This window comes from Leucoraja erinacea, chromosome 6 (assembly GCF_028641065.1).
Source record: "Leucoraja erinacea ecotype New England chromosome 6, Leri_hhj_1, whole genome shotgun sequence".
Classification (NCBI taxonomy): Eukaryota; Metazoa; Chordata; class Chondrichthyes; order Rajiformes; family Rajidae; genus Leucoraja; species Leucoraja erinaceus.
The window spans coordinates 51,472,717-51,499,467 of record NC_073382.1 but is presented as its reverse complement, the minus strand read 5'-3'; the positions used below and the strand labels follow the sequence as shown (position 1 = coordinate 51,499,467).

Genomic DNA, 26,751 nt, shown 5'->3' with positions numbered 1-26,751 from the left:
AAAATATATCCAAACTTGTTATTGGAAGCAATAATGGAAGCTCTGACCATTATTTCCCAATCCCTTTTGTCTAAAGGCACTGTGTTGAAGTACAACTCGCCTGTTAATGTGGTGCTGTTAATTGAAAAATAGCAAAAGCGAGATCTGGAAATTTCTGGCAAATTCCTAATATTAGGAAAATTATTAGACAAAAATACTGAAGCATTGCATAATCGCTTTATTTTTCCGGGTGTGAGCCAGCATAGAAACATAGAAACACAGAAAATAGGTGCAGGAGGAGGTCATTCGGCCCTTCGAGCCAGCACCGCCATTCATTGTTATCATGGCTGATCGTCCCCTATCAATAATCCATGCCTGCCTTCTCCCCATATCCCTTGACTCCACAAGCCCCTAGAGCTCTATCTAACTCTCTCTTAAATCCATCCAGTGACTTGTCCTCCACTGCCCTCTGTGGCAGGGAATTCCATAACTTCACAACTCTCTGGGTGAAAAAGTTTTTTCTCACCTCAGTCTTAAATGACCTCCCTTTTATTCTAAGACTGTGGCCCCTGGTTCTGGACTCGCCCAACATCGGAAACATTTTTCCTGCATCTAGCTTGTCCAGTCCTTTTATAATTTTATGTTTCTATAAGATATCCCCTCATCCTTCTAAACTCCAGTGAATACAAGCCTAGTCTTTTCAATCTTCCCTCATATGACAGTCCCGCCAACCCAGGGATCAATCTCGTGAACCTACGCTGCACTGCCTCAATCACAAGGATGTCCTTCCTCAAATTAGGAGACCAAAACAGTACACAATACTCCAGATGTGGTCTTATCAGAGCCCTATACAACTGCAGAAGAACTGCACAACAGCAATTATTATCTATTCTCTAAATGCCGGAGAAAATGGTACATCGCTCTTATGTTAAATTGAATAGCAGGATGCCTGTGTTTGTTCTTATTAAATAGTTCTTTGTGGCTGGTGAGGGCAATTGAGCAATGATAAAAGAAGGAAGTAGAAGTGAGAACATCTGGATAGTGGTATTCTTAGACACTAGCAGATATTATCCTACTTGGTTCTAGAAGTTGGAAGATTGAGACATGCCTTTGAATTTGTAATACCAGTTAGACATCACGTGCATATTTTAGCTAGTGTACATAATTCAGTTGCAGTGAATTGATGTAGAAGGATGGAAATCTGACTGCTTTGTCTTGGATGGTATCAGCATCTTCAGTACTGCACTCACCTCGGCAATTAGAGAGAATTCCAACTAAGTCTGGACATGTGTGTTCCAGCTGAAAGATTTTGCAGGTATCAGGAAATTAGTTGCTTGCTGTGGGATACCTCATCTCTGACCTGCTCTTGTGGCCACAACATTTACTTGACTGATCCAATCAATATTCTGGTCCCAATGCTGACTGTGGGGACTAAATTACAGTCATACAGTTGTACAGCATAGAAATAGACCCTTCGGCCCATCATGTCCATGCCAATCATCTGGTACCCACCAAGAAACAAGAAACTGCAGATGCTGTTTTACACAAAAGGACACAAATTGCTGGATTAATTCAGCAGGTCAGCCAGCATCTCTGGAGAACATGGATAGGTGATGTTTTGGGTTGGAACCCTTCACGCTGATGAAGGGTCAGCTTGAAGAAGGGTCCTGACTCAAATGTCACCTATCCATGTTGCCCAAATATGCTGCTTGATCCACTTACTCAATCACTTTGTACCTGCATGCACTATGTCTATGTATTTACTCTTTTTTCTCTCTTTTAATTTTGATGAAGGGAAACGTTAGCTGCTTATTCTTTCCGTCAATGCTTGACTGATGACCTGCAGGTGGTTGGGCATTAAAATGCACATACATCATTATATTTTGAAAATCAGGTTTGCAGGGGGTGTCAAGCATAGCCAGATTCCTTTATTTTGATATAAAATGCTTATTTAAAAATACATTTTACAGCTTGATTTGTGCATTGTAGGTGCTTTATGAACAGCCATAAATATATTTAAAATCGTACTTTATATAATTTGTCGCAGAGAAATGACCTCATTATATCTCAGTCGATATTTTCAGTTTTCTTTTATTTCTTCTGTTAATCTGTTTTGTTTTTAATTTTTCAATGGGTTGAGTTTTGCATTGTGAATAACGGGATGAAACATAGAAACATAGAAATTAGGTGCAGGAGTAGACCATTTGGCCCTTCGAGCCTGCACCGCCATTCAATATGATCATGGCTGATCATCCAACTCAGTATCCCGTACCTGCCTTCTCTCCATACCCTCTGATCCCCTTGGCCACAAGGGCCACATCTAACTCCCTCTTAAATATAGCCAATGAACTGGCCTCAACTACCCTCTGTGGCAGAGAGTTCCAGAGATTCACCACTCTCTGTGTGAAAAAAGTTCTCCTCATCTCGGTTTTAAAGGATTTCCCCCTTATCCTTAAGCTGTGACCCTTGTCCTGGACTTCCCCAACATTGGGAACAATCTTCCTGCATCTAGCCTGTCCAACCCCTTAAGAATTTTGTAATTTTCTATAAGATCCCCTCTCAATCTCCTAAATTCTGGAGAGTATAAACCAAGTCTATCCAGTCTTTCTTCATAAGACAGTCCTGACATCCCAGGAATCAGTCTGGTGAACCTTCTCTGCACTCCCTCTATGGCAATAATGTCCTTCCTCAGATTTGGAGACCAAAACTGCAAGCAATACTCCAGGTGTGGTCTCACCAAGACCCTGTACAACTGCAGTAGAACCTCCCTGCTCCTATACTCAAATCCTCTTGCTATGAAAGCCAACATACCATTCGCTTTCTTTACTGCCTGCTGCACCTGCATGCCTACCTTCAATGACTGGTGTACCATGACACCCAGGTCTCGCTGCATCTCCCCCTTTCCCAATCGGCCACCATTTAGATAATAGTCTGCTTTCCCGTTTTTGCCACCCAAATGGATAACCTCACATTTATCCACATTATACTGCATCTGCCAAATATTTGCCCACTCACCCAGCCTATCCAAGTCACCTTGCAGTCTCCTAGCATCCTCCTCACACCTAACACTGCCCCCAGCTTAGTGTCATCCGCAAACTTGGAGATATTGCCTTCAATTCCCTCATCCAGATCATTAATATATATTGTAAATAGCTGGGGTCCCAGTACTGAGCCTTGCGGTACCCCACTAGTCACTGCCTGCCATTGTGAAAAGGACCCGTTTACTCCTACTCTTTGTAGGAGTAAACTCTTTCCTACTCCTACGCCTACGTTTGTTCATTTTACTGAGTAAATTGAATAGCAGTTTCCATAATCCACATGTGCCCCATACACTGCAGGAATCAAAAGTTGTTTAATTTCCTTCCACATAAACTCTGCAATGCATATATATTACTAGAAAACATGGTATTAGAGAACACAAAATGTGATAGCTCTCCATTATTTATTCGTTAATCACGATAGAAAAGGGTCATGTTGGTAAATTCGGATTTATGTGATTTTTGAAGCAATGATATATCGTCACAGTCTATCCAAATCTGTGGATTAATTTGGTACGTGTGTAATCATACTCCTTTTATTATTGGAGTCATTAAAATGTATATTCTCTCCCTCTCACTTTCTCCATCCTATTGCCTGATTGGTCAGAGAGGCTGCATCACTGTAGATAAGGGCAGATTGAATTAGTTCCTACAATTTTTTTGTTTTTAATATCACTGCCTTTTCTCATTTATTTGTTCTTGAATTTTAGTTTAGTTTAGAGATGCAGCATGGAAACAGGCCCTTTGGCCCACAGGCCGACCAGCGATCCTCGCCGACCAACAATTCCCGCACATTAACACTATCCTACACCCTCTAGGGCCAATTTTTACATTTACCAAGCCAAATAACCTACAAACATGTACGCGTTTAGAATGTGGGAGGAAACCGAAGATCTCTGAGAAAACCCATGGGGAGAACTTTCTGTACAAACTCCGTACAGACAGCACCCGTAATAGGGAACGAACCCGGGTCTCCGGCGCTGCATTCGCAGTAAGGCTGCAACTCTACCGCTGCGCCACCGTGACTTAGTTTCAGCCCATTGCAAGTCTCAACATCTTTTGGATTTGGAACTGTCTTTCCCAGATGTATTATCTGGAAAATTGTTCTACTGTGTCTGTGACTGCAAATAAAATGATGCACGTCATATTTCTTGCTCCTTGATAGCTGAAAATGGACACTTGAAGGTTTGAACCGCATTTCTGTTTGCCTCTTTTATTCCTCATGTGAAGCGGGAGTGAAATTAAATCCATCTGGTACTGTTAAACATGCCATTCCTTTTGACTATTTATACAAAGTACTGGTGTGCATTTGCTCTTGTTTTTAAATGTCCTGGCCTGTTGTCTGTGCCGCTCTAAATTGCCTGGTCTCATTTAACAGATAACAAACTGTCTTTCTCATCTGAAGTAATTACAAATCCTGTATATTTTTGATGTTCCTCAGTTAATGTTGTATTCGATTCTACTTTTCATTGGAGACCCTAACAGTTGTAGCCACAAACGTTTTTTGTTTGTTGATATTTGTCTGAAGGTGATATTTCCAATTTAAAGCTAGATTAAACTACTTATTGGTTGGAGTACTTGAAATTATTTTGGATCTTGATATTATGGTAGTGATACCAGAGGCCGAAAATCTATCTCATAACAGCTGCTGAACAATAATATTTGACCTTTTTTATTTCAGAATGTAGGCAGGTTTTATTACTTGAAATAAAATGAGTTGAGGATTTTTCTAGCTCAGTGCTGATGAAACATGAACAGACAATTGAATATAACATGCAGATGAGGTTATCAGATACAGAGCAGAATAGTGTTAATGTTTCAGGTCGGTCAGCATTCACTGATATGTGCACTTTTTATATTATGACGGATACATTTTTTTTTTAAAGTAGTAGTGATTGGGAGGTCCATTGCATTGATTTGTCCATTTTTATGTTGGCAAATATACCAAACATTTTCATGAAGTCATTGAGAGATGTGTTTAACTGAGTTTGTTTCTTCCATATATTATGTAGCATCACTGGAATGGAAGCTTGTCCTTAAACTGAGTTAGCTACTTCAGATAGTGTATTGACATAGATACCAGATTTATTTTATTAACTAGTTGAATTCAAGTAGTCCCAGTCTCTGGATTGCTAGTGTAAAAATACAATTATAAGGCCACTGTATTATCAGCAACATTATTATTGACTTTCAGACAAAGCATCGGGGCAGCACAGTGGCTCAATTGGTAGAGCTGCTGCCTCAGTGCAGGGGACCCGGGTTCGATCCTGACCTAAGGTGCTGTCTGTGGGGAGTTTGCATGTTCTTCCCATGACCATGTAGGTTTCCTTCCACTTGCCAAAGATGTGTGGGTTTACAGGTTAATTGGCCTCTGTAAATTGCCCCTAGTGTGGAGGGAGTGGATGTGAAAGTGGGACAACGTAGATCATCTCCCTCATAATGTGGGATAAGTGTGGCCATGGTGGAGCAGCAGTAGAGTTGCTGCCTAACAGTGCTGGAGACCAGGGGTCGATCCCGACTACGGAATCTATCAGTACGGAGTTTGTACGTTCTCCCCGTGACCGCGTAGGTTTTCTCCGAGATCTTTGGTTTACTCCCACATTCCAGACGTACAGATGTGTAGGTTAATTGGCTTGTTGTATGTGTAAATTGTCCCTCGTGTGTGTAAGATAATGTTAATGTGTGGGGGACGGTGCGGACTCGGTGGGTCGAAGGGCATGTTTCCGTGCTGCATCTCTAAACTAAACTAGTATGAATGCGTGATCGATAGTTCTGGTGGACCCAGTGGGCCAAAGGGCCTGTTTCTGTGCTCTATCTCTAAACTAAAAAACTGTGTTTTGCCAATATGAGGATTGATCTTAAAAAAAACTATTCACATTAGTTGATCTTACTAACCATACATGCGTGAATCCAGGAATACTTCTGTTCAACAGATAGCCAGCAGTCATGCATTTTATAAACATCTTAAAATATAAATTATATACTAAAGTTGTTTTATTTGTATGAATGTCTTTAATATATCGACTTAAGAGTTGCAAGCTGCATATGTACCTGCAACATAACAATTAAATTCTTATTTGTTGCCGCTTTGAGCCCTTGAATGCAATAACACACAAATCAATAATCAGTCGCATAATATATTAATAATCAGTAATATGAGGTAACCAGATCATAATAGTGCAAAACCGGAGCGCGTAATGCATTCAGAACTAATATTTTTGTTGCTGAGGTGGGTTGTGTGGTGTTCAAGAGCCTGATGGTTGTCATGAAAAAGCTTTTCTTGAACCCAAAGTCACGGTTCACAAGCTCCTGCACTTTTACCCCAATGATAATAGTGAGATGAGACAGACGATGGCCATGGTGGTGCGGGTCTTTGAGATTTAGCTACATTTTTGAGGCAGTGCCTCTTATAGATCCTTTCGCTATTGAGGTCACCAATAAAAATGCCAGATTTAAGAGATATTCATGGTGTGACTAAATTTGAGCGCTGGAAATTTCATTACCCAGTATTTCATCAAAATAGTTGTTTATGGATGAGGCTGGCATGCCTGTACAGGTTTTGTATCATTAACAATACCACAATTAAGGCCAGGTCTAAGCCTTCCAATTTACCTTATTTCCCGGCAATGAAGACGCTTTTTTACCCAAAAATAAGGCACGAAAATGTACCTGCGTCTTGGAGGCCGAAGGTTAGGTTGTTTGCCAAGAAAGATAGACTTGGCTACCCTCAGTACAGCAACATCAATAACTATGTTGCTGTTCTGAGGGATAGCCAAGTCTATCCCTCAATGCTGGCAGCTGATGGGAAGCGGCTGTAAAAGGAGAGCGCTGCTGGGGGGGGGGAGAGTTCCTTTCACAGCATGTGGGGAGTCTGGCCCGGGTCAGCACGGCCTAGGCTGCACAAATTGGCTGGGCCGCCAGGAGTAAAGTTGCGGGGAGGGCAGGAGCTTTGAGAAGGATTGGGTCGGGGATCATGCCAGCAATTCACTCACTCACCGCTGCCGCGGCGCTCCTGGTGCGGAGCCACCACATTGTGGCCGGGGAGAGAAGTAGCTCGAGTGACTGCGAGCGGCCACTACCTCAGCACTTTCTGTCGGCCTGTCCGCCAGCCAGCCACGGTATCCTTCGGCACAGGTGCAACCAGTAGAGATGGTGGTTGGTGGGTAGCTACTGGGAGGAAGGCTGGCTCTCCCCCCCCCCTCCCCCTCCCCCCTCTCTCCCTCCCCCCTCCTCCCTCCCCTCTCTCCCCCTCCCCTCTCCCCCCCCCCCTCTCCCCCCTCCCCCCCCCCCCCTCTCCCCCTCTCCCCCTCTCCCCCCTCTCCCCCTCTCCCCCTCTCTCTCCCTCTCTCTCCCCCTCTCCCCCCCTCTCCTCCCCCTCTCCCCCCTCTCTCCCCCTCTCTCTCCCCCTCTCCCCCTCCCTCCCTCTCTCTCCCCGCCCTCCCGATGTTGCCTCTCTCTCCCCCCCTCTCCCGCAGGCGATGTTGACGGCTCCTGGACTAAACCAAACCCTTCATTCTGTCCCGCCATCCTTTTCTCAAAATTTAGCAACTTAAATTGGGGTGCGTCTTCATTGCCGGGAAATAAGGTAGATCATTGGATGTGATTCAATCTGCTTCATTTCCCTCATGGAAGTACTCTGGTGAGTGCATTGATGTGTAATTTGCCGGTCAGATTTAAACTAAGATGGTTATCACCTTTTTGTTTCATAGGTACCTGAAATAGAAAAATTGAAGAAAATGACAACAAAACAAACAAAAGTCAAAGAAGCAAAAAAAGTCTTGAAGAAAAAATTTCAAGTGAATACAAAAATCACTTTTGATGAAGAAGGGGAGGTGAGTTTCAGTTATATACATAAAAATAGTGAGAACTAGAAGCAGAAGGTAGGTATGTGTCTCCTTGTGCAAAAAGTTGCAAACACTGCCCAGTCCATCATCAGCTCTGTCCTACCTACCATCGAGGGGATCTATCGCAGTCGCTGCCTCAAAAAGGCTGCCTGCATCATCAAGGACCCACACCATCCTGGCCATACACTCATCTCTCCACTGCCATCAGGTAGTAGGTATAGGAGCCTGAAATCTGCAACATCCGGGTTCAGGAACAGCTGCTTCCCCACAGCTATCAGACTATTACAAACTCTAAACTGTAACACCCTAGTGCACTTTATCTGTTTATTTATGTATATATATATATATATATATATATATTCTATGGTATATGGATACACAGATCTGATCTGTATTTATGCCTACAATATTATGTTGTGCTGCAGCAAGCAAGAATTTAATTGTCCTATCTGACAATAAACTCTCTTGAAAAATGTAAAAAAGATTATTTTAAGATTTAGAGATACAGTGCGGAAACGGGTCCTTTGGCCCACCGAGTCCGCACCGATCTGTGATCGTCACACATCAATACTATCCTCCACACATTAGGGACAATTTACACACACACCAAGCCAATTAACCTACATATCTGTACATCATTGGAGTGTGGGAGAAACCGGAGTTCTTGGAGAAAACTCACGGGGCAAACGTACAAACTCCGTACAGGCAACACTTATAGTCAGGATCGAACCCAGGTCTCCAGCCCTGCAAGCGCTGTAAGGTAGAATTGCTGCCTTAGTTGCTGGCAAAGTTGCTTGTTCTGACATTTGGTAAAATCATAGCTGATACTTATGCATGACTTTCCTGAACGTCATATTTCCTTTAATTTTGTTTAATATCCAGAAAGCTTCTAATTTTTTTTTCTCAATATATTATGCAACCAAATCTCCACAGATTTCCAAAGAGACACAAGCCAATTGAGTGACAAATTGCATGTTGCCTCATTTCTGAATGGCAACCCTTTATTTTGCGATTGTGTCTCCTGGTTTTAGACATGCCAGCCAGGCCAAGCATCAACCCTGTATCTACCCTGATTTGATGTGCTTGCCTCCATAGGCCGAGTATCATGTGTTAGGATGTCATGTTGCACCTGTATAAATCATTGATTAGACTACATTTGGAGTATTTTGCATGGTTCAGCTCACTACAGGAAGGATGTGATCACAACAGAGATGCAACAAGATGTTGCAGAGAATGGAAGGGAATAACTATGTGGATTGGATCGGCTGGGTATATTCTTAGTGGAACATAAGGCACCAAGGAGTGCATTTATGGATGTTTATAAAATTCTGAAAGGAATGGATAGGATAGATTTTTCCCAGTGCAGGCGAATCTAGAACGAGAGCTTACATGTTTAATGATAAGGGTGAACTTTAAAGGTGATCTGTGGATAGGCTTTTTCAGTCGTGGATATCTGTAATATCTGTTTGTGGAGGTGTTAGTGTTAAACACAATGACAATATTTAAAATGCATTTGGACAGGTACGTGGATTGGAAAGCTATAAAGGGACGCAGGCCTAATGCAGGCAAACTGTATTAGTGTAGACAGTTATCAAGGTGGGTATGGACACGGTGGGCATAAAGGGCCCATTTCTATCCTGTGCAATTCTGTGATTCTAAACTTGAAAGATTGGGTTCAGTCTGCTTAATCTCCAAATTCCTTCTACCCCCAGGAGTAATTTTGGTAAATCTTTGTTTCCCTCCCTTATCATGGGAACATCGCTGATAATCAAAGCCAAGATAAGGACTGTGGAGAGAAAAAAAATCTTAATTCAGTAAATCAAATGCAGTAGATAAAAAAAAATCAGTTGGGTACAGTTAAGAAACAGAATAATGCAGAAAGCATGTGTCGTGGAAATGAAGTGTGCAGAATAAAATCTGGAAATGATAGGTGCATTTAACAAGGGTAATCCAATAATCATGAAACTAAATATAGATTGGGCTAACCAAATTAACAGAAATAGTTAATATTAATAATAGTCTGAAGAAGGATCTCGACCTGATACGTCACCCATTCCTTCTCTCCAGAGATACTGCCTGTCCCTCTGAGTTTTGTGTCGAACAGAAATAGTGTCAGATTCAATGAATGCAGAAAGGGTGCGTTTTTGGACCAGTTTGTTAATGGACCAGCAAGGAAATACACTATTTTAGATCTAGTATTGTGCAATGAGAAAGCATTAATTGAGGGTAGACAAAAATGCTGAAGAATCTCAGCTGGTGAGGCAGCATCTATGGAGCGAAGGAATAGCTGACACTTTGGGTCGAGACCCTTCTTCAGGCTGATGTGGGGGTGGGTGAGGGGCGGGAAGAAGAAAGGAAGAGGCGGAGACAGTGAGCTGTAGGAGAGCTGGGAAGGGGAGGGGAAGGAGGGAGACAGCAAGAACTACCTGAAATTGGAGAAGTCAATGTGTAAACTACCCAAGCGAAATATGAGGTTCTGCTCCTCCAATTTGCGGTGGGACTCACTCTGGCCATGGAGGAGACCCAGGACAGAAAGGTCAGATATGGAATGGGAGAGGGAGTTGCAGTGCTGAGCCACCGGGAGATCGGGTTGTTTAATGCGGACTGTGCAGAGGTAATCAATGCTAATCAATAAATGAATGTGTTTAAATAGTAATTAAGTAATTAATTTCAAATCTAAATAGTTTTTTTGTTCCGTTTACTTTTTGGTCACACTATTTAGCTCTTTTTGAACATCTACTTTTTCAAATTGTTCAGAATTGTTGCTTCTGCAAAATGGTGAATCATTGTTGCACTCCCTCTATCGCAAGTGTATCTATCATTTGATAGAAAGACCAAACGTATACAAATCTACAACTCAAATCCTCTCGCTTTGTAAGCCAATATACCATTTGCCCTACTTGCTTGCTATACTTTCAAGTTAACTTTGTGGTTTGTAGCACGAACAACCAGGAGCCCCTCAACACCAATACTAGCAATGTTACAAAATTTTGGGATTTTAAAAATCAAGTTTACAATTTATACCACCAGATAAAGCATAAGAATAAGTGTAATTTGACACCTAATTCACTTTAATATCTTCAGTATTAAATAAGTTATGGCCGCTTTCATACTCGGAGATTTGCATCTTGTTCCCTATTGCTTTTTCATTCTTAACACCAAAGCTGTGATCGAGGACAGTCAAAAGCCCATAACATTCTTAAAAATTAAGAGAACTGAATGAAATTTTCTGTTATTATAGATTGAAGCATACTGAAACAAATATAAAATGCCTTACTTGGATGACATGAAATTAAAGCATATAATTAGTTAATTACCTAATTGTAGTTAATTACCAAATTGACCGTTGTGACGGAAATAGTAATAAACACCATGAAAATTCAAAAATGTGAAATTCTCAAGATCAGAACTTTAATATTATTGTATTATATGCTGTAAGTCCATAACAGATAGGTAAATAAATGACAATTTCTAGCAATATACCAAGTCTTTATGGAGAAGATCAGTTGCTAGCTGGTACATTGGCATATCATAATCAGTAGCATCTTCATACTCCTCAGATTTTAACCAATAAGCAACTCTGTACAACTTGGTTTTCTTCAATTTTTCAATTTTGGCATTGTAAACTACAAGTTTTTGCTCTTCAAACCATGCATGACATGACTTTCTGCCCACTACTTTCCCATTAAGAATCTCCTGTAGATTCCATTTCTTAAGAAAATGATTTTTTTTTTAAATAGCCTAAGTATCCAAATAACAAACTAATCCCATTCACACGAGAAATCACAATATAACATGATTTTTAAATCTCACTGTCATGAATTTATATCCCAGGTGGAAGGAATGTAATGTTTAATTCCCATCAATTAATCTAGAAACATCCACTCAATATAATCAAAATTATTATTTTTTTGCACAAAACATGGGACTAAAACCGATATTTAGTATAATAATATGGACTATGGATAGACAATAACACAAAATATAGACGATTTAGATGCTCTTATGACATGATTGTCCAAAAAAAAGAGCATTTAAATCATCTTGTGACTGGGTTTTTCTGGAACACGATCGATTGGAACGTTGCATTCACGGTGAAAAACACTGCCGGCTCGTATGGGGCCCAAATCACATTTTCGCAACGTAAAATTAGATTAAAGCCATCCCAAGAAGCAAGTTTGTATGTAAAATAAATGACTTGCCCTATGTTTTATCCAGTTCTTGCAATCCGTCATGTTGTAGGCGTTGAGGGTGTTAGAAGTCGCATTCTATTTTAATGTAATTATTAAATTGCATCGCGATTTTAAAAAAAAATCGCGGAAGTCCGTTCGATTATTCTTCAGCAGCTAGCAGCCCGAGAAAATCCGCCGTAGACAGGCAGTAGAAAACTGGATATTAATCCCCCCCCCCCCCCCCCCCTTTCAAAGCCAGTGGCAGAACTGCAGAGCCGCTGAAGGTAAGTTTTGTAACATCGCTACCAATAGTGTTCAATCTCTCGCCAAAATGCTTTTCTGGTTTTTCCTTTAAAGTGAATGATGGTACATTTTTATCAGTTTGCATTCCATTTATCATGTCCTCACTCTCTACTGTTTTTTATGTATAATTCAGCTCTTCATGTAAATGCAAGTTTTTGTTGGTTTGTATTGCGAGCCTTCCTCAGAGACTCATCATTTCCTGTGATGCATTTGTAACTTTTTAACATGAGCATAATTCTCATTCACTCCATTCTCTGAATTTGAACGCATCTATCATAGTCTATGTCCCATTGTAAACAATTCCTTGTGCCTCTTGATTTTATGTTAATTGTAAGGTTGGATATATCCAATTCTGTTCCTTCATCAAAATCATCTTTACAGATGTGAATAACTAAAGCTCAAGAACAGATCCCCGAAGGGCAGTTTTTAAATACTGCCAATCAGCTTTTGTTCCCTTTATTAATAATTTTGCGTGTGCATCTTTCATGAGGTTATTGCCAGTTATGCTACGTTTCATTATCAAGTTGTTATTGATGTGAAGATATCCCACAGAGACATGAATAAGTTAATTACAAACATTATATTTATAACTAGAAGCCATAAAGTCAAAGCAGATTGAGCGATTAGATAAACGAAGGGATCAGGGGAGGGGAGGAGGAGAGGGGAAAGATCCTGGGGAGGTGAGGAGGGAGGCTGGGAGAGATTGAGGGAGAGGAAGGGGTAGGGAGGGAAAGGGGGAAAGTGGGGGAGGTGAGGAGAGTGGGGGAGGAGGGGGAGGGGAGAGGAGAGGAGAGGGGGGGGGGGGAATAGAGGGAGAGGAGGGCAGTGGGTGGGTCAGGAGGGATAGTGGGGGGATAGGGGAGGTGAGGATAGAGGGACATGAGGGGGTAGTGAGGGGAGAGGAGTTATGGATGTAGGGAGGGAGTGACTGAGTGTAGGGGAAAGGAGATGGAGGGAGAGGTGAGGGGGGATTGGGGAGGGGAGGAGAGGGGCAAGAAGATGGAGGGTGAAGAGGAGGTGGAGGGAGTGCTGGGGGATGAGGGGAAATGAGCCGTGCTTGCACAGTGGGGGCTATGCGTGAGTGGTGTAATATTACGTTGGGGGGACGGGTTGGATTGGGTGAACGGGTGAGTGGTGGAATATTGCATTGGGGAACGTGTTGCGTTGGGGGACCAGGCCTCCCGTGTGACAGGGACCCAACGGGTCCCACTTAGTCTAGTGATTACTAAAGATCAGATCCAAATAGTGTGCATCTAACTTTGGTGCCAGATTATTTGGTTTACTCCTGGGACAACTTTTTGAGGTATCTGGTGATGAGAAATTCTCGATCCATAAAAATGAAGTATCACGAGTGCAGAAAGATAGAAACATCATTATGTTTGGACAGGAACCAGGATACAATAGGTTTGGAGGAATGTGGGCCAAACCCAGGCAGGTCGGACTAGTTTAAGATGGGTCAAGTTGGTCAGCATGGCCAAGTTGAGCTGAAGGGCCTGTTTTGACGCTGTATGACTCTCTGACTTGTTCTATTTATCAGTGGTATGGTCACATCATAATTACACTTGTGATCTAAATTTGGAAAATAATGGATACTTAACCGTTCATAAAGATTTTTCAACTGGAGAAAATAATAATGCATGGCTAACTGAGATAGATCAAAAAGAGAAATCACTTGCTTTCAGTATCAGAACATTTTAACAGGAGGAAAAGGTGAATGGATTGTGAGAAAGAAAATGAAGGTGTCGTAGGAAAGGAATACAAGGAGGCTTGATACCATGCCAGAGCCAGTCTCCTTTTTGGACTTCATATTATTGCTTGGGATCAGGAAACACTTGCTCCCACTGCAGTTCTATGGGTTTTGATAAGGCCAGTATGGGAACCAAAGATTCTGCAACAGTTGGCACAAAGGCACTTGACAGGAAGAGTGGGTCAATTTAGAGGTTCCATTGTTTATATTGGATTTCACATTGTCCTGAAGAAGAACCTCGACACACTCAGTGTTGTACCAAATACTTTAGCTATATTTTGAGCACTGATAGTCCAAGGATCATCATGAGCCAGGGATGGTACAAAGCTTTGAAAATGTTCTTGAATAATTTCTGCTATCATTTTGGTAACTAGTTAACCGGATGAAGCATGGAGTAGAGTAGCCTACCCATTGGATGCACTGGTTTTGGAGCATTTTGTGGAATAGAAATTGGTGATAACGGTCCTGAGTGGTGAGATGATCCATACTTTCAGAGATACACTGGAGGGTAGGGATCTCTCTTGCTTAGCAGACTGCGTTTGGTTTGTGGTCCTGATCTTCAGTTCTCTTTCACAGACATCAAAAGGATGTTCTGGCGCGCTGAAGGCAATGATGAATTTTATCTTAATTTTTCCAAACCTTGTGGTGCCAGGGTTAAGAACATCTCCAAGGGACTGGAGAGGAAACTGGAGGACAAAGATCCAGTTGTCCTGATCGATGCAAGAATTGATGCCACAGATAGAAAACAGAGGAGGAGGCTCTGCTGAAGAAATATGAGCAGGAGTAGGAGAAATTAATTTTAATTCATAGGTCACTGGAACCAATATTATAAAAAAAAGTGAGTTGGATAGCCAAGGCCTTGGGGAAGACTTCATGGGTGAGAGGAGGAATGTTTGGTGATTGTGTGTTCTGGTGAGAGAAATTTTTAAAAGGTCTAAAAATGTGATGGTGTTTGGCCAGAAATTTGGTAATGATAACCCGAATCTTTCAAGAATGGACAATGCGTTGTAAGCGTTTACCTTCAATTCAAATCAGAGCTGGGAACATGGTAAAAATCCAAAAATGATAACTCCAGTCCTAAATGCACAACATTCATAACAATATAAATGAATTACTGACGCAAATTGAAGTAAATAACTGCTGACTAATATCATTGCAGGGACGTGGTTGAAAAGTGACCAAGACTGGGAAAGATATTGGAAGATAATTAATATGTAGAAGGGATGGGTGTGCAGATAAATATATTAAAGGACGGGGTGATAGGCCATTGAGAGGATGGAATTTAGTTTGGAAAAGATTAGTCCAAGTTAATATGGTCCATTCGCATTCTGTAACAGAAGAAATTTATATTGGGGAAGTGGCTGTGAAATTAAACAAATAGTTTGTGTCTGTCTTCATGAAAGAAAACTATGCTATTTAAATCCCAGAAATAACAGAGCCATTACTGGACCTTATTTTGTGAAATGTAGCCAGTCCAGTGGTGGGAGTATCATGTACAGCATATATGATTTTAATGTTCAAGATGTTTTTATAAATAAATATTTTGGAGGTCATTCATTAGCATGCATTTGAAAAATTGTTAAAGATCAGTCAACATTAATCTGTTATTCAGATCGTTAACAGTTCACCTTTTTATTTGTACCGTAGATGGTTCAGCAGTGGCCACCCATGCAAAAAAGTCAAGTGGACAATGATGCAGATGATGACACAGGAGGAATAAATATGGAGAAAGCAAAAGAAAGGCTACGTAAAGAGGATAAGCATGACAAGGAAGAATACAGACAAAAAATAAAAGAAAAACATAGGGTAAGTGGAAATCTGTAATGTGAGAAATTCTGCAGTTTTTTTTAATGCTGAGGGTAGAATAAATGGTGGAGAGCTGGACTTTATATCAACCCTCATGGTTGAGAAATAAGTTTTCTTGCATCCACATGCTCTCCTCTGGAGGTTTGTCAAAATCAAGCATTCCACCTGTTCAGTTACCACTACTTTTCCCATTCCTTCAAACCAGACATTCAAACCATCAAACCTCATCAACTTGTCCATAAGATTTGTTGCACCCCGGAGCTTACTCTGATTCTGTGTTTAACTTTTCAGATAATTTGTAAAGTAAGGGTTATGACTCCTTAATCACCTCTGAACAGATGAAAGATTAAAGGACAGGTACCTTGAATGACATTGAGCACCTAGAGTTTAGTATAACACTTGCAACATTTAGCAATTGAAAAATAATACTTTTGAAAATTATTTTTCTTGTATTAATTTCATGCTTTTTTTAATTGGAAAGGACAGCATTGACCAACTGTTCACCGTTGAGTTGAATACCAATAGAAATAACATCCTGATATTAACACTCCTAATTAGCACTCCTATTAACATTCCTAATGCCCCCCTGCCTACACCCATCCACACGAAAATGAGCAATTATTATTGGATGCAATGTCTTTGCAAACTGAAAAATGCAAATATCCATTTATTATAAAAATAGATAATATTTTGTGATGAGTTTAATATATTGGTTCACCTACAAACCAAATGTGGATTAATTTAGGAAAGATAAACTTTACGATTACTTTACAGGTCCAATAGATTCAGTGATAATAGACAATAGGTGCAGGAGTAGGCCATTCAACCCTGCGATCCAGCATCACCATTCAATGTGATCATGGCTGATCATCCACAATCAGTACCTCGTTCCTGCCTTCTCCCCATATTCCCTGACTCCGCTATCTTTAAGAGCCCTATCTAGCTCTCTCTTGAAAGCATCGGCCATCACCGCCCTCTGAGGCAGAGAATTCCACAGACTCACAACTCTGTGTGTGAAAAAGTATTTCCTCATCTCCGTTCTAAATGGCTTACCCCTTATTCTTAAACTGAGGCCCCTGGTTCTGGACTCCCACAACATCGGGAACATGTTTCCTGCCTCTAGCGTGTCCAAACCCTTAATAATCTTACATGTTTCAATAAGATATCCTCTCATCCTTCTAAATTCCAGAGTATACAAGCCCAGCCGCTCCATTCTCTCAACATTTGACAATCCCGCCATCCCGGGAATTAACCTTGTGAACCTACGCTGCACTCCCTCAATAGCAAGAATGTCCTTCCTCAAATTAGGGGACCAAAACTGCACACAATACTCCAGTTGTGGTCTCACTAGGGTCCTATACAACTGCAGAAGGACCTCTTTGCTCCATTCCTCAATTCCTCTTGTTATGAAGGCCAACATGCCATTTGCTTTCTTCACTGCCTGCTGTACCTGCAGCTTACTTTCATTGACTGATGAACAAGGACCCCAGATCCCATTGTACTTCCTCTTTTCCCAACTTGACACCATTTAGATAATAACCTGCCTTCCTGTTTTTGCTACCAAAGTGGATAACCTCACATTTATCCACATTAAGCTGTATCTGCCATGCATCTGCCCACTCACCCAGCCTATCCAAGTCACCCTGCATTCTCATAGCATCCTCCTCACAGTTCACACTGCCACCCACAGTTCACACTGCCACCCACCCAATGATTTGATGACTTGATACCTGATGATCCATCTGTGCCTAGCTATTTAGCTGCACTGTTCCTGGATGTAAGCTAAGTAATTTGGCATGGATAGATAAAGAGGTTTCATGATATTCTAGTACTTTCATAACAAATTTATCAGAATTGTCGCACATATTCTACATCATCATTGCTTGGAGTTTAAATAATCTAGATGCTGAATTACTTAAAATTATAAAAACTGCAAATATTCAACAGGTCAAGCATCATACGTGGAATGAGAAACTGTTAAAGTTTCAGATTAGAACATAGAACTTTTACTTGAACTTTATTTTAGAACTTTTGAAACTTTGTTGACACTAGAAACGTAGCAACTCTTTGTGCACTGCCTAGGTGAAGTCTGCGGCGTGATTTTACCGGATTGTACGCACAAAGAATTTCACTGTACCTAGGTACAGTGCCCTTCATAATGTTTGGGACGAAGGCCCATCATTTATTTATTTGCCTCTGAACTCCACAATTCGAGATTTGTAATAGAAAAAAATCACATGTGGTTAAAGTGCACATTGTCAGATTTTAATAAAGGCCATTTTAATTTATTTCAGTTTCACCATGTAGAAATTACAATAGTGTTTCTACATTGTCCCCCATTTCAGGGCACCAGAATGTTTGGGACACAGCAATGTCATGTAAATGAAAGTAGTCAGGTTTAGTATTTTGTTGCGCATCCTTTGCAAACAATGACTGCTTGAGGTATGCGATTCATGGACATCACCAGTTGCTGGGTTTCTTCTCTGGTGATGCTCTGCCAGGCTGTATTGCAGCCATCTTTAGCATATGCTTGTTTTGGGGGCTAGTCCCCTTCAGTTTTCTCTTCAGCATATAAAAGGCATGCTCAGTTGGGTTCAGATCTGGTGATTGACTTGTCCACTCAAGAATTGACAATGTTTTAGCTTTGAAAAACTCCTTTGTTGCTTTAACAGTATGTTTGGCATCGTTGTCTTGCTATAGAACAAACTGCTAGCCAATGAGTTTTGAGGCATTTGTTTAAATATGAGCAGATAGGATGTGTCTCTACACTTCAGAATTCATTATGCTGCTTACATCAGCAGTTGTATCATCAATGAAGATAAGTGAGTCAGTACCTTCAGCAACCATACATGCCCAGGCCATAACCCCCCCCCCCACCACTGTGTTTCACAGATGAGGTGGTATGCTTTGGATCTTGGGCAGTTCCTTCTCTCCTCCATAGTTTGCTCTTGCCATCACTCTGATATAAGTTAATCTTTGTCTCATCTGTCCACAAGACCTTTTTCCAGAACTGTAGTTGCTCTTTTAAGTACTTCTTGGCAAACTGTAACCTGGCCATCTTATTTTTGCAGCTAACCAGTGGTTTGCATCTTGCAGTGTAGCCTCTGTATTTCTGTTCATGAAGTCTTCTGCAGACATTGGTCATTGACAAATCCACACCTGAAGAGTGTTTCTGATCTGTAGGGCATGTGTTTGTTGATTTTTCTTTATTATGGAGAGAATTCTTCTGTCATCAGCTGTGGAGGTCTTCCTTGGCTTGCCAGTCCCTTTGCGATTAGTAAGCTCACCAGTGCTCTCTTAATGATGTTCCAAACAGTTGATTTTGGTAAGCCTAAGGTTTGGCTGATGTCTCATAGTTTTATTCTTGTTTCGCAGTCTCATAATGGCTTGACTTTCATTGGCATAACTTTGGTCCTCATGTTGATAAACAGCAATAAAAGTTTCCAAAGGTGATGGAAAGACTGGAGGAAAGACTAGGTTCTGAGAGTTCTCTTACACTTGCACTAAGGAGGCAATTAAACACACCTGAGCAATTACAAATGTCTGTGAAACCATGTGTCATAAACATTATGGTGCCCTGAAATGGGGGACTATGTATAAAAACTGGTGTAATTTCTACATGGTGAAACCAAAATGTATAAAAATGGCCTTTCATAAAATCTGACAATGTGCACTTTAACCACATGTGATTTTTTTTCTATTACAAATCTCTAATTGTGGAGTACAGAGGCAAATAAGTAAAGATTCACAATGAATAGTTGAGCAGGTATGAGAGGCCAGATTATATAATTTTGTAAGTAGGCTTTTTTAAAGGTAAAAATTAAACAATTTACAATTATAATAAAAATAAGACACTTTTCCCAAAGTAGAAAATGAGCAAAACACTTTGTTAAATGAATTATTTTCAAGCTGAATTTTTTTTTCATACGTGACATGTTTATCAATAGAATAGGGAGGAATAATTTATGACAGTGTAATGGGTTTCATGTTTTCATCTGTACCTTTGAGCTAAACTGTGTGAACCTGACCTGTTACAGAAAGTTATTACTGGGATTGCATGGTATGCTGATTTCAAAAGGACTGCTTGGAAAGCTTAGCCAGGGAATAAAGTAAATATGTAACAGATTTTAAATTGAAAATTTCAGTAACACGACTTGATTAAAAAAAATGCTGTGATTGAATGTTATAAGGACAGCAGAGCAGAATGCTTGAACAAGGTGTTCGACAGTGAAAGCAGTAATTATTTGTGTCCTGCTCTCAAGTGTGGAATGTGAAATTGATTCCACTTCAGTGTCGGAATAGAAAGGTCAATGTTTGATTACTATCACTGTGTCACAAGGAATACACAAATTACACATGGCAAGTGACCTAGAAGAATTGTAAATTCTGAATAATTTATTTTGACTCGCTATTTCTGATCTCTCTTGAATCTTAACGTAGAAAATTCGGTTAGCAACCTATAATTGATATTCTTGCAAATGCCTCTCATGAACTCGTGAAATGTTATATCATTTACAGTGCATTCAGAAAGTATTCAGACCCCTTCACCTTTTCCACATTTTGTAACATTACAGCCTTAATTTAAAATGGAATAAATTCATTTTTTAAATCATTAATCTACACACAATACCGCAGAATGAAGAAGCGAAAACAGGTGTTTAGAAATGTTTGCAAAGTAATTAAAAAGAAATAACTGAAATATCACATTCATATAAGTACTAGACCAAGTACAGACCCGTTGGGTATGTTCCTCCAACGCGCGGTTGCCGGGGGGGGGGGGGTGGCATGCGGCGTCACACGCACTAACCACCCTCACACACACACTAACTACCCCCCCCCGCACACACGCTAACTACCCCCCTTGATATTATATTAATATTATTAATTTGTTCCTTTTACCCCATAACCGCCCTATCCACTGACGCATAGCCCCCAACTCACAGGCATGTCTAGAGGGGGAGGGGGTAGCGCGTGAGGGCAGAGAGAGAATTGGGAGAGACCGAGAGAGAGGGGCAGAGACAGAAGAGCAAGAGACAGGGGGAGGGGGGGGGGGGGGGGGGGGAGGAGGAGGGGAGAGAGAGATGAGGGGGGGAGAGAGGGGAGGAAGGGGTGGAGGGGAGAAGGGGGTTTAGGGGAGGGAGGGCAGGGGGGTGGGGGATTGATATTAGAAGGGATGATCTTTGCCAGGGTAGCTTGAATAAAGGGAAGAAGAAATATGCTATCATGTAATTGATGTAATAATCTGAAAATTATAGGTTTAAAAACCTATATGGTCCAATTTCAATGAAAATTATATCTTTGTACTTGGAACGGTTTGATTTGATTACGAATAAAAACATCTTTCTTACTTCTTTGACCTTTACCATTTAAAGGAGAAAGCATTTGCGGGATGTTCCATTTCAAGATTTGTGTTGTTTTGGGTCAAGTGCCCTTGGCCTTTTCCGTTAACAATACCATAGCTTATATTGAGATTGATTTTTTTTTTTATTACATGGAGATTCTATATGGTTCTGATGTCTGGTCTTAAAGTTTTCCATCCCATCCCAAATGTTGCTTCTCTGCTTTGGTCAAGGACCAGAGATTGCTGGGAGTTAGTGTGAGTTTTGCATATTTTTCAAGGAGGGTGTGAGCATACCCCTGAATCTTCTCCCCAGACAGTATGATAATCCTCCCCATGGTGGAAATCAAAATAAGGCATCTGATTTGAGAGTTTAGTGCCAGGAATGTCAATGATGTGATCTACGCATTGTATAAGTAAAATGAGGTGCAGGTTCAATTAAAAAAATCTTGCGTGCAGCAACAACACAGGCAAGCAGATTCAGACAACACACAAAACCCAATTGTATGTAAATGACACAACATTTCTAAAAGCAAGAAAGTTGAGCAAAAAAATAGACATAAATGCAAAAACACACTCTCTTCAGTGGGCAGTGGGAGGAAATCAAGCTAAGAATTTTTTTTTTTGGTAGCTATATTTAGGATCAAAAATTTAAATTATTTTTTGGTCTTTACAATATCATATTTACATTTAAGCTTCAGAAAGTTTGATAAGTGAACTACTGCAAAAGTAAGTTTGGCTGGTATTGAGATTTTGCACAGACGCAATTTATTTCGCCATTTTCTGAGTCGCGACAATTTAGTGTTACAACTGTGATCCTGTGACAATCACTGTTACTATTCACATTTCCATGTGTAAAAACTAAGATTCTCTTCAGGCACCTGGGGCCTACCTTCTGGAAGAATATTTATTATTCAAGTGTTCAAAAATCAAGGAAAACTTGATCAAAGAAAATCAAGGTTGATACTAAACTTTGTGGTAGTATGAAAATGATGCGAAAAGAAGAATAACTAACATCTATCCAAGTATCAATTCAAAATGCTTGCTTGTTCTGCTTTGAAAATAATCTGAGGGCACATGAATAGTTTTTTTTCCTTTGGGCTTTATGCTAAAGTATATTATTGTAAAAGTATAACATTGTAAAAAAAAAATCAATTTATGTGTGAAATCGTATCCGCTAAATTTGACCTGCACATATTATTGGATGTAAATTTGTTTTTTCTGGAAAATGCAATTTTATTACCGTCTAATCCCAGTTAGAATTGGGCTTAGGCTACCATGACCCATTTTACTTACAGTCAATAAAACAATTTTTCTCCCCTACCAGTTTGGCAAGTTTACCACAGGTCTTAACACAATGCACCATTCGAACCTCAAGGGAAATTATCAAACTCACAAAAGCAAAGGAAAGAACAGAAGTAACGGTTGATTCCTGAGGCTAGAAAGAAACAGAAATTACTTTTTGCTGAAAAATATATTAAACTTTAAGAATTGGTATTTTATGAATTATTGTTCAACCAATATAATTCATCTTTTTCTTTTGTTTTTAAGATAAAGAGGCTTAAGGAGAAAGCAGCAAGAAAGGCCACAAGAAAGAAGAATGTAAGTTTCATTTTATTGTATTGCAAATGTTCCCTTAAGGGACAGGTATGGTATTCAATCATGCCAAACAAATTTTCTATACAAGGTACTTACTAAACTAATGCAGATAATTTAGATTTGCATATTGATATACAACATGATCTTCAAGTTAAATATTTGGAGATTACCCAAATCTATTTACACATTGCCAAAACTGCGTTATTATTAGCATCAAGTATCTAGAGGATTTTTTGAATGATTATCTTAAATATATCTATCTATATGATATTAAAACTCTGTGGCGGCTGGCTGGCTGGCTGTGTGTGTGGGTGTGTGTGTGTGTGTGTGTATATACACACTAGACCAAGTGCAGACCCGTTGGGTCTGCTTCCCCAACACACCCGTTCCCTACCCATAGCCCCTACGGGAGGCGTGGTCCTCCAACTCAAACCGTTCCCGAACGTAAGATTCCAGCATTCCCCTTGCCTTCCTCAGCAGTGATCTTTAAAAAAAATTCCAATTACACTTGCCCTGCGTGTTGCAATACCAATTCGCCCTCTCCTTGTTTGTCGAGCCATTGTGACGCCATCAGCTGAAGCTGGACGCTTTGAAATTCAAAGACGTCATCATTTGAAGCTGGTCGGTTTGAAATTCGAGGTAATTCATCAGTAATAAGTCGAGAAATAAAGCATGAAATGTTCAGATAAGGTGATCCCTGCCTTGACGGGAAAAATGTCAACCGGAATATGTAAAAATGTAATCGCTACCACGTAGTGTTTAAGTATATTATATATATTTCCAAAGTATACTTAAATTTGTAATCATTTCTACGTTATTTAATTGCTCAGATATTTCAAGTCATGAACTATAATAATGGCATCTTAAGTCATATGGAGCTCTAGCTTCTATTGATCTAATGGCACATATCCAGCAAACAGATAGGTCTGGAGTTTGGTGGTACTTCCTGCTGTTCCACTCATTTTCTTTCCTCCAGAATTGATTAATTCCTTTTTTGGTTGATAATTTTTCCTCTATTGGTATTGGTTAATGAGATCCTAATGATGTTAACTAGTTCCCCATTATGGAATAGTTGGATCTGCCAGAGGGCCCTAAGAGCTAAATCTAACACTCTCTTAGGGCTAAAGGAATCAAGGGATATGGGGAGAAAGCAGGAACGGGGTACTGATTTTAGATGATCAGCTATGATCATATTTAATGGCAGTGCTGGCTCGAAGGGCCGAATGGCCTGCTCCTGCACTTATTTGTCTATGTTTCTATGCATGCAGAGTAGTTTACAGTTGCTGTTAACTTACCAACCAACATGTCTTTGGGATCTGAAGGAAAACTGGAGCATCTGGGGTAAAATCTGTTCTTTAAAGATAATTAGAATCATAGTCATACAGCCCTGAAACATGCTCTTTGGCCCAACTTGTCCATGACAACCAAGATCCCATCTAAGCTTGTCCCATTTGCCTGCATTTGGCCTAATTCTCTTTAAACCTTTCATATCCATGTTACTGTACAAATGTATTTTAAATGTTGTTATTGTATCTCCTTCAACCAGTTTTTCTGGCAGATTGTTCCATAAAGATACTGCCCTCTATGTGAAAAAGGCGTTACCTCAGGTTTCTACTAAATCTCTCCCTTCTCACCTTAAATCGATGCCCTCTGGATCTTGATTCCCCAACACTGGGGGTAAAAAAACTGCATTCACCTTATCTATGTCCATCATGATTTAATATGCCTATGCAGGATGACCCCTCCATCTCTTGCACTCCAAAGAACAAAGGTCTAGCATGCCAAATCTCTCGCAATAACTCATTTCCTCAAGTCCAGGCAACATCCTTGCAAATCTTTCCTACACTTCCAACTTAATGGCATCTTTGCTACACCACGGTGATAAAAACTAAGCACAATACTTCATGCACAGCATCACCCATGTCTTGCACATCTGCAACATAACATCACCTCTATACTCAGTGCCTAATGGCCAGTGTGCCCAAAGCTGCATTCAACATCATGTCCATTTGTGATCCCAATTTCAGGGAACCACATACTTTTCCTCATGGTCCTTCTGTTCAATGATGCTACCCAGGGCCCTACTGTTTGTTGTGAAAATCCTACCCTAATTTGCCTCCCCAAAATGCAACATCTCGTACTCATCTGAATTAAATTCCATTTGTCGTTCCTCACCGCACATACACAGCTGATCAAGATCCCACTGTAATTGTTGATAATCACCTTTACAATAGTTATATTGAAAGTTTCCTGAAGCACAGCCTTGCTCTGGATTATGAATTTACCGCAATCTGTAAAACTTGAGACACACACAAGATACAATTTCAAATTGGCGTCAAAGGTCAACATAAATTGCTTCCAAAATGTTTGACTTTCCCATTCTGTTGTTCAAATTATCCAAGTATGCAACAATTGCAGATGACAATGCAATAGTGGTATCATACATGCATACATACACAGAGAGTGGTGAATCTCTGGAACTCTCTGCCACAGAGGGTAGTTGAGGCCAGTTCATTGGCTATATTTAAGAGGGAGTTAGATGTGGCCCTTGTGGCTAAGGGGATCAGGGGGTATGGAGAGAAGGCAGGTACGGGATACTGAGTTGGATGATCAGCCATGATCATATTGAATGGCGGTGCAGGCTCGAAGGGCCGAATGGCCTACTCCTGCACCTAATTTCTATGTTTCTATGTTTCTATGCAGGCGGACTGCATTGAGATATTTTGTACACTCACCACTCAGTCTGTTTGGTTTCACCAGCATAGAGGAGATCTTTACAAAGTTTAAATGATGTCCAACATTAGCTTAAAAAAAAGTCTGATCTTCCAACTGGGCACATTACTGCCTTCAGGACTTAATTAATTCAACAACCTTAGAGCATCCACCTTTATAGTTATCAGCCTGCAGAAAGCACACTGGATAGCAACCAAGTGGTCACCGGAGTGGAAGGCAACCTCATCTCCATTACACAGCTACATCTCTTCACCAGATAAAAGCTGTTCAGGGTCTGACCTCCCCAGAGGAGCATGGGTGAAGTTCAACATTTCCTGCAGCTGCAGTCTTTGACTGGAGTTGGGCGTTTCAATGCCAGCATGTGGAGATGGGGGCTCCGCCAGAGCCCAGCCTGTGAATGCGGAGCAGAACATCAGACAGCTAACCATGTCATCTCTGGGTGCCCGCTTTACCATCCATCAAATGGAGCTCAGGGCCTGGCAGACACTGACGCAGAGACAACAACCTGGCTGCTCAACACTCGGCTTAAGATCTAACTATTCCTTTGGTTTATGTTTAATTCGCAAGAAGAAGAAGAAGAAGCCTGCAGTGTTGGTTTCCAATAATCAAATTTTATTTCACATTTCCAACATTGCAATTTTTTGAAAATAGTTTTTATTTGATTTATAAAACTGGCTAAAGGCTTTGGAGCAGCAAAAAGGCCCATAGCCTTTCCAGCAATAGTACTGAAGACATGTGCTTCAGGTCTTGCATTGCTCTGGGACAAACTACCCAACAAAGCAAAAATTGTCTGCAAGAAGCATGACAAATCCAACCAAGTCAATTATCATCCCATTAGTCTACCTTCAATCATCAGCAAAGTGATGGAAGGGATAATCAATAGTGCTATCAAGCAGCACTTGCTTAGTAACAACCTGCTTATAGAAATTCATTATTTGGAGACGTCAGCATTTCCTGCAGCTGCAGTCTTTGACATTCCACACAATAAAGGTTGGGTATTTTTGGAAATGCTTTGGGAAGGAGCCTTGGTGTATTGCTGCAGTTTATTTTCTGGATAATCCACTTTGCAACAATGGATGATTTTTGAAGTATGTAAATGTTTAAGGTTGTGGATTGCCAAACTAACATGGTGTTTTAACCTGAATAGTTAGTTTCTGTAGTGTTGCTGGAGCTACTGTCATCCAGGCTGGTG

The 26,751-nt window shown here is 40.5% G+C and overlaps 1 protein-coding gene across 2 annotated transcripts in view; it reads left to right on the top strand.

Annotated features, from left to right (window-relative positions):
• Nucleotides 1-26,751, top strand: part of ddx10 (DEAD (Asp-Glu-Ala-Asp) box polypeptide 10) — a 159,876-nt gene that overhangs the window by 76,272 nt on the left and 56,853 nt on the right. For both annotated transcript variants that reach the window (XM_055637010.1, XM_055637011.1), the window contains exons 14-16: nt 7,727-7,849; nt 15,731-15,889; nt 22,779-22,829. In XM_055637010.1, coding sequence (XP_055492985.1) covers nt 7,727-7,849; nt 15,731-15,889; nt 22,779-22,829 — 333 coding nt within the window. The remainder of the gene's footprint in view (nt 1-7,726; nt 7,850-15,730; nt 15,890-22,778; nt 22,830-26,751) is intronic.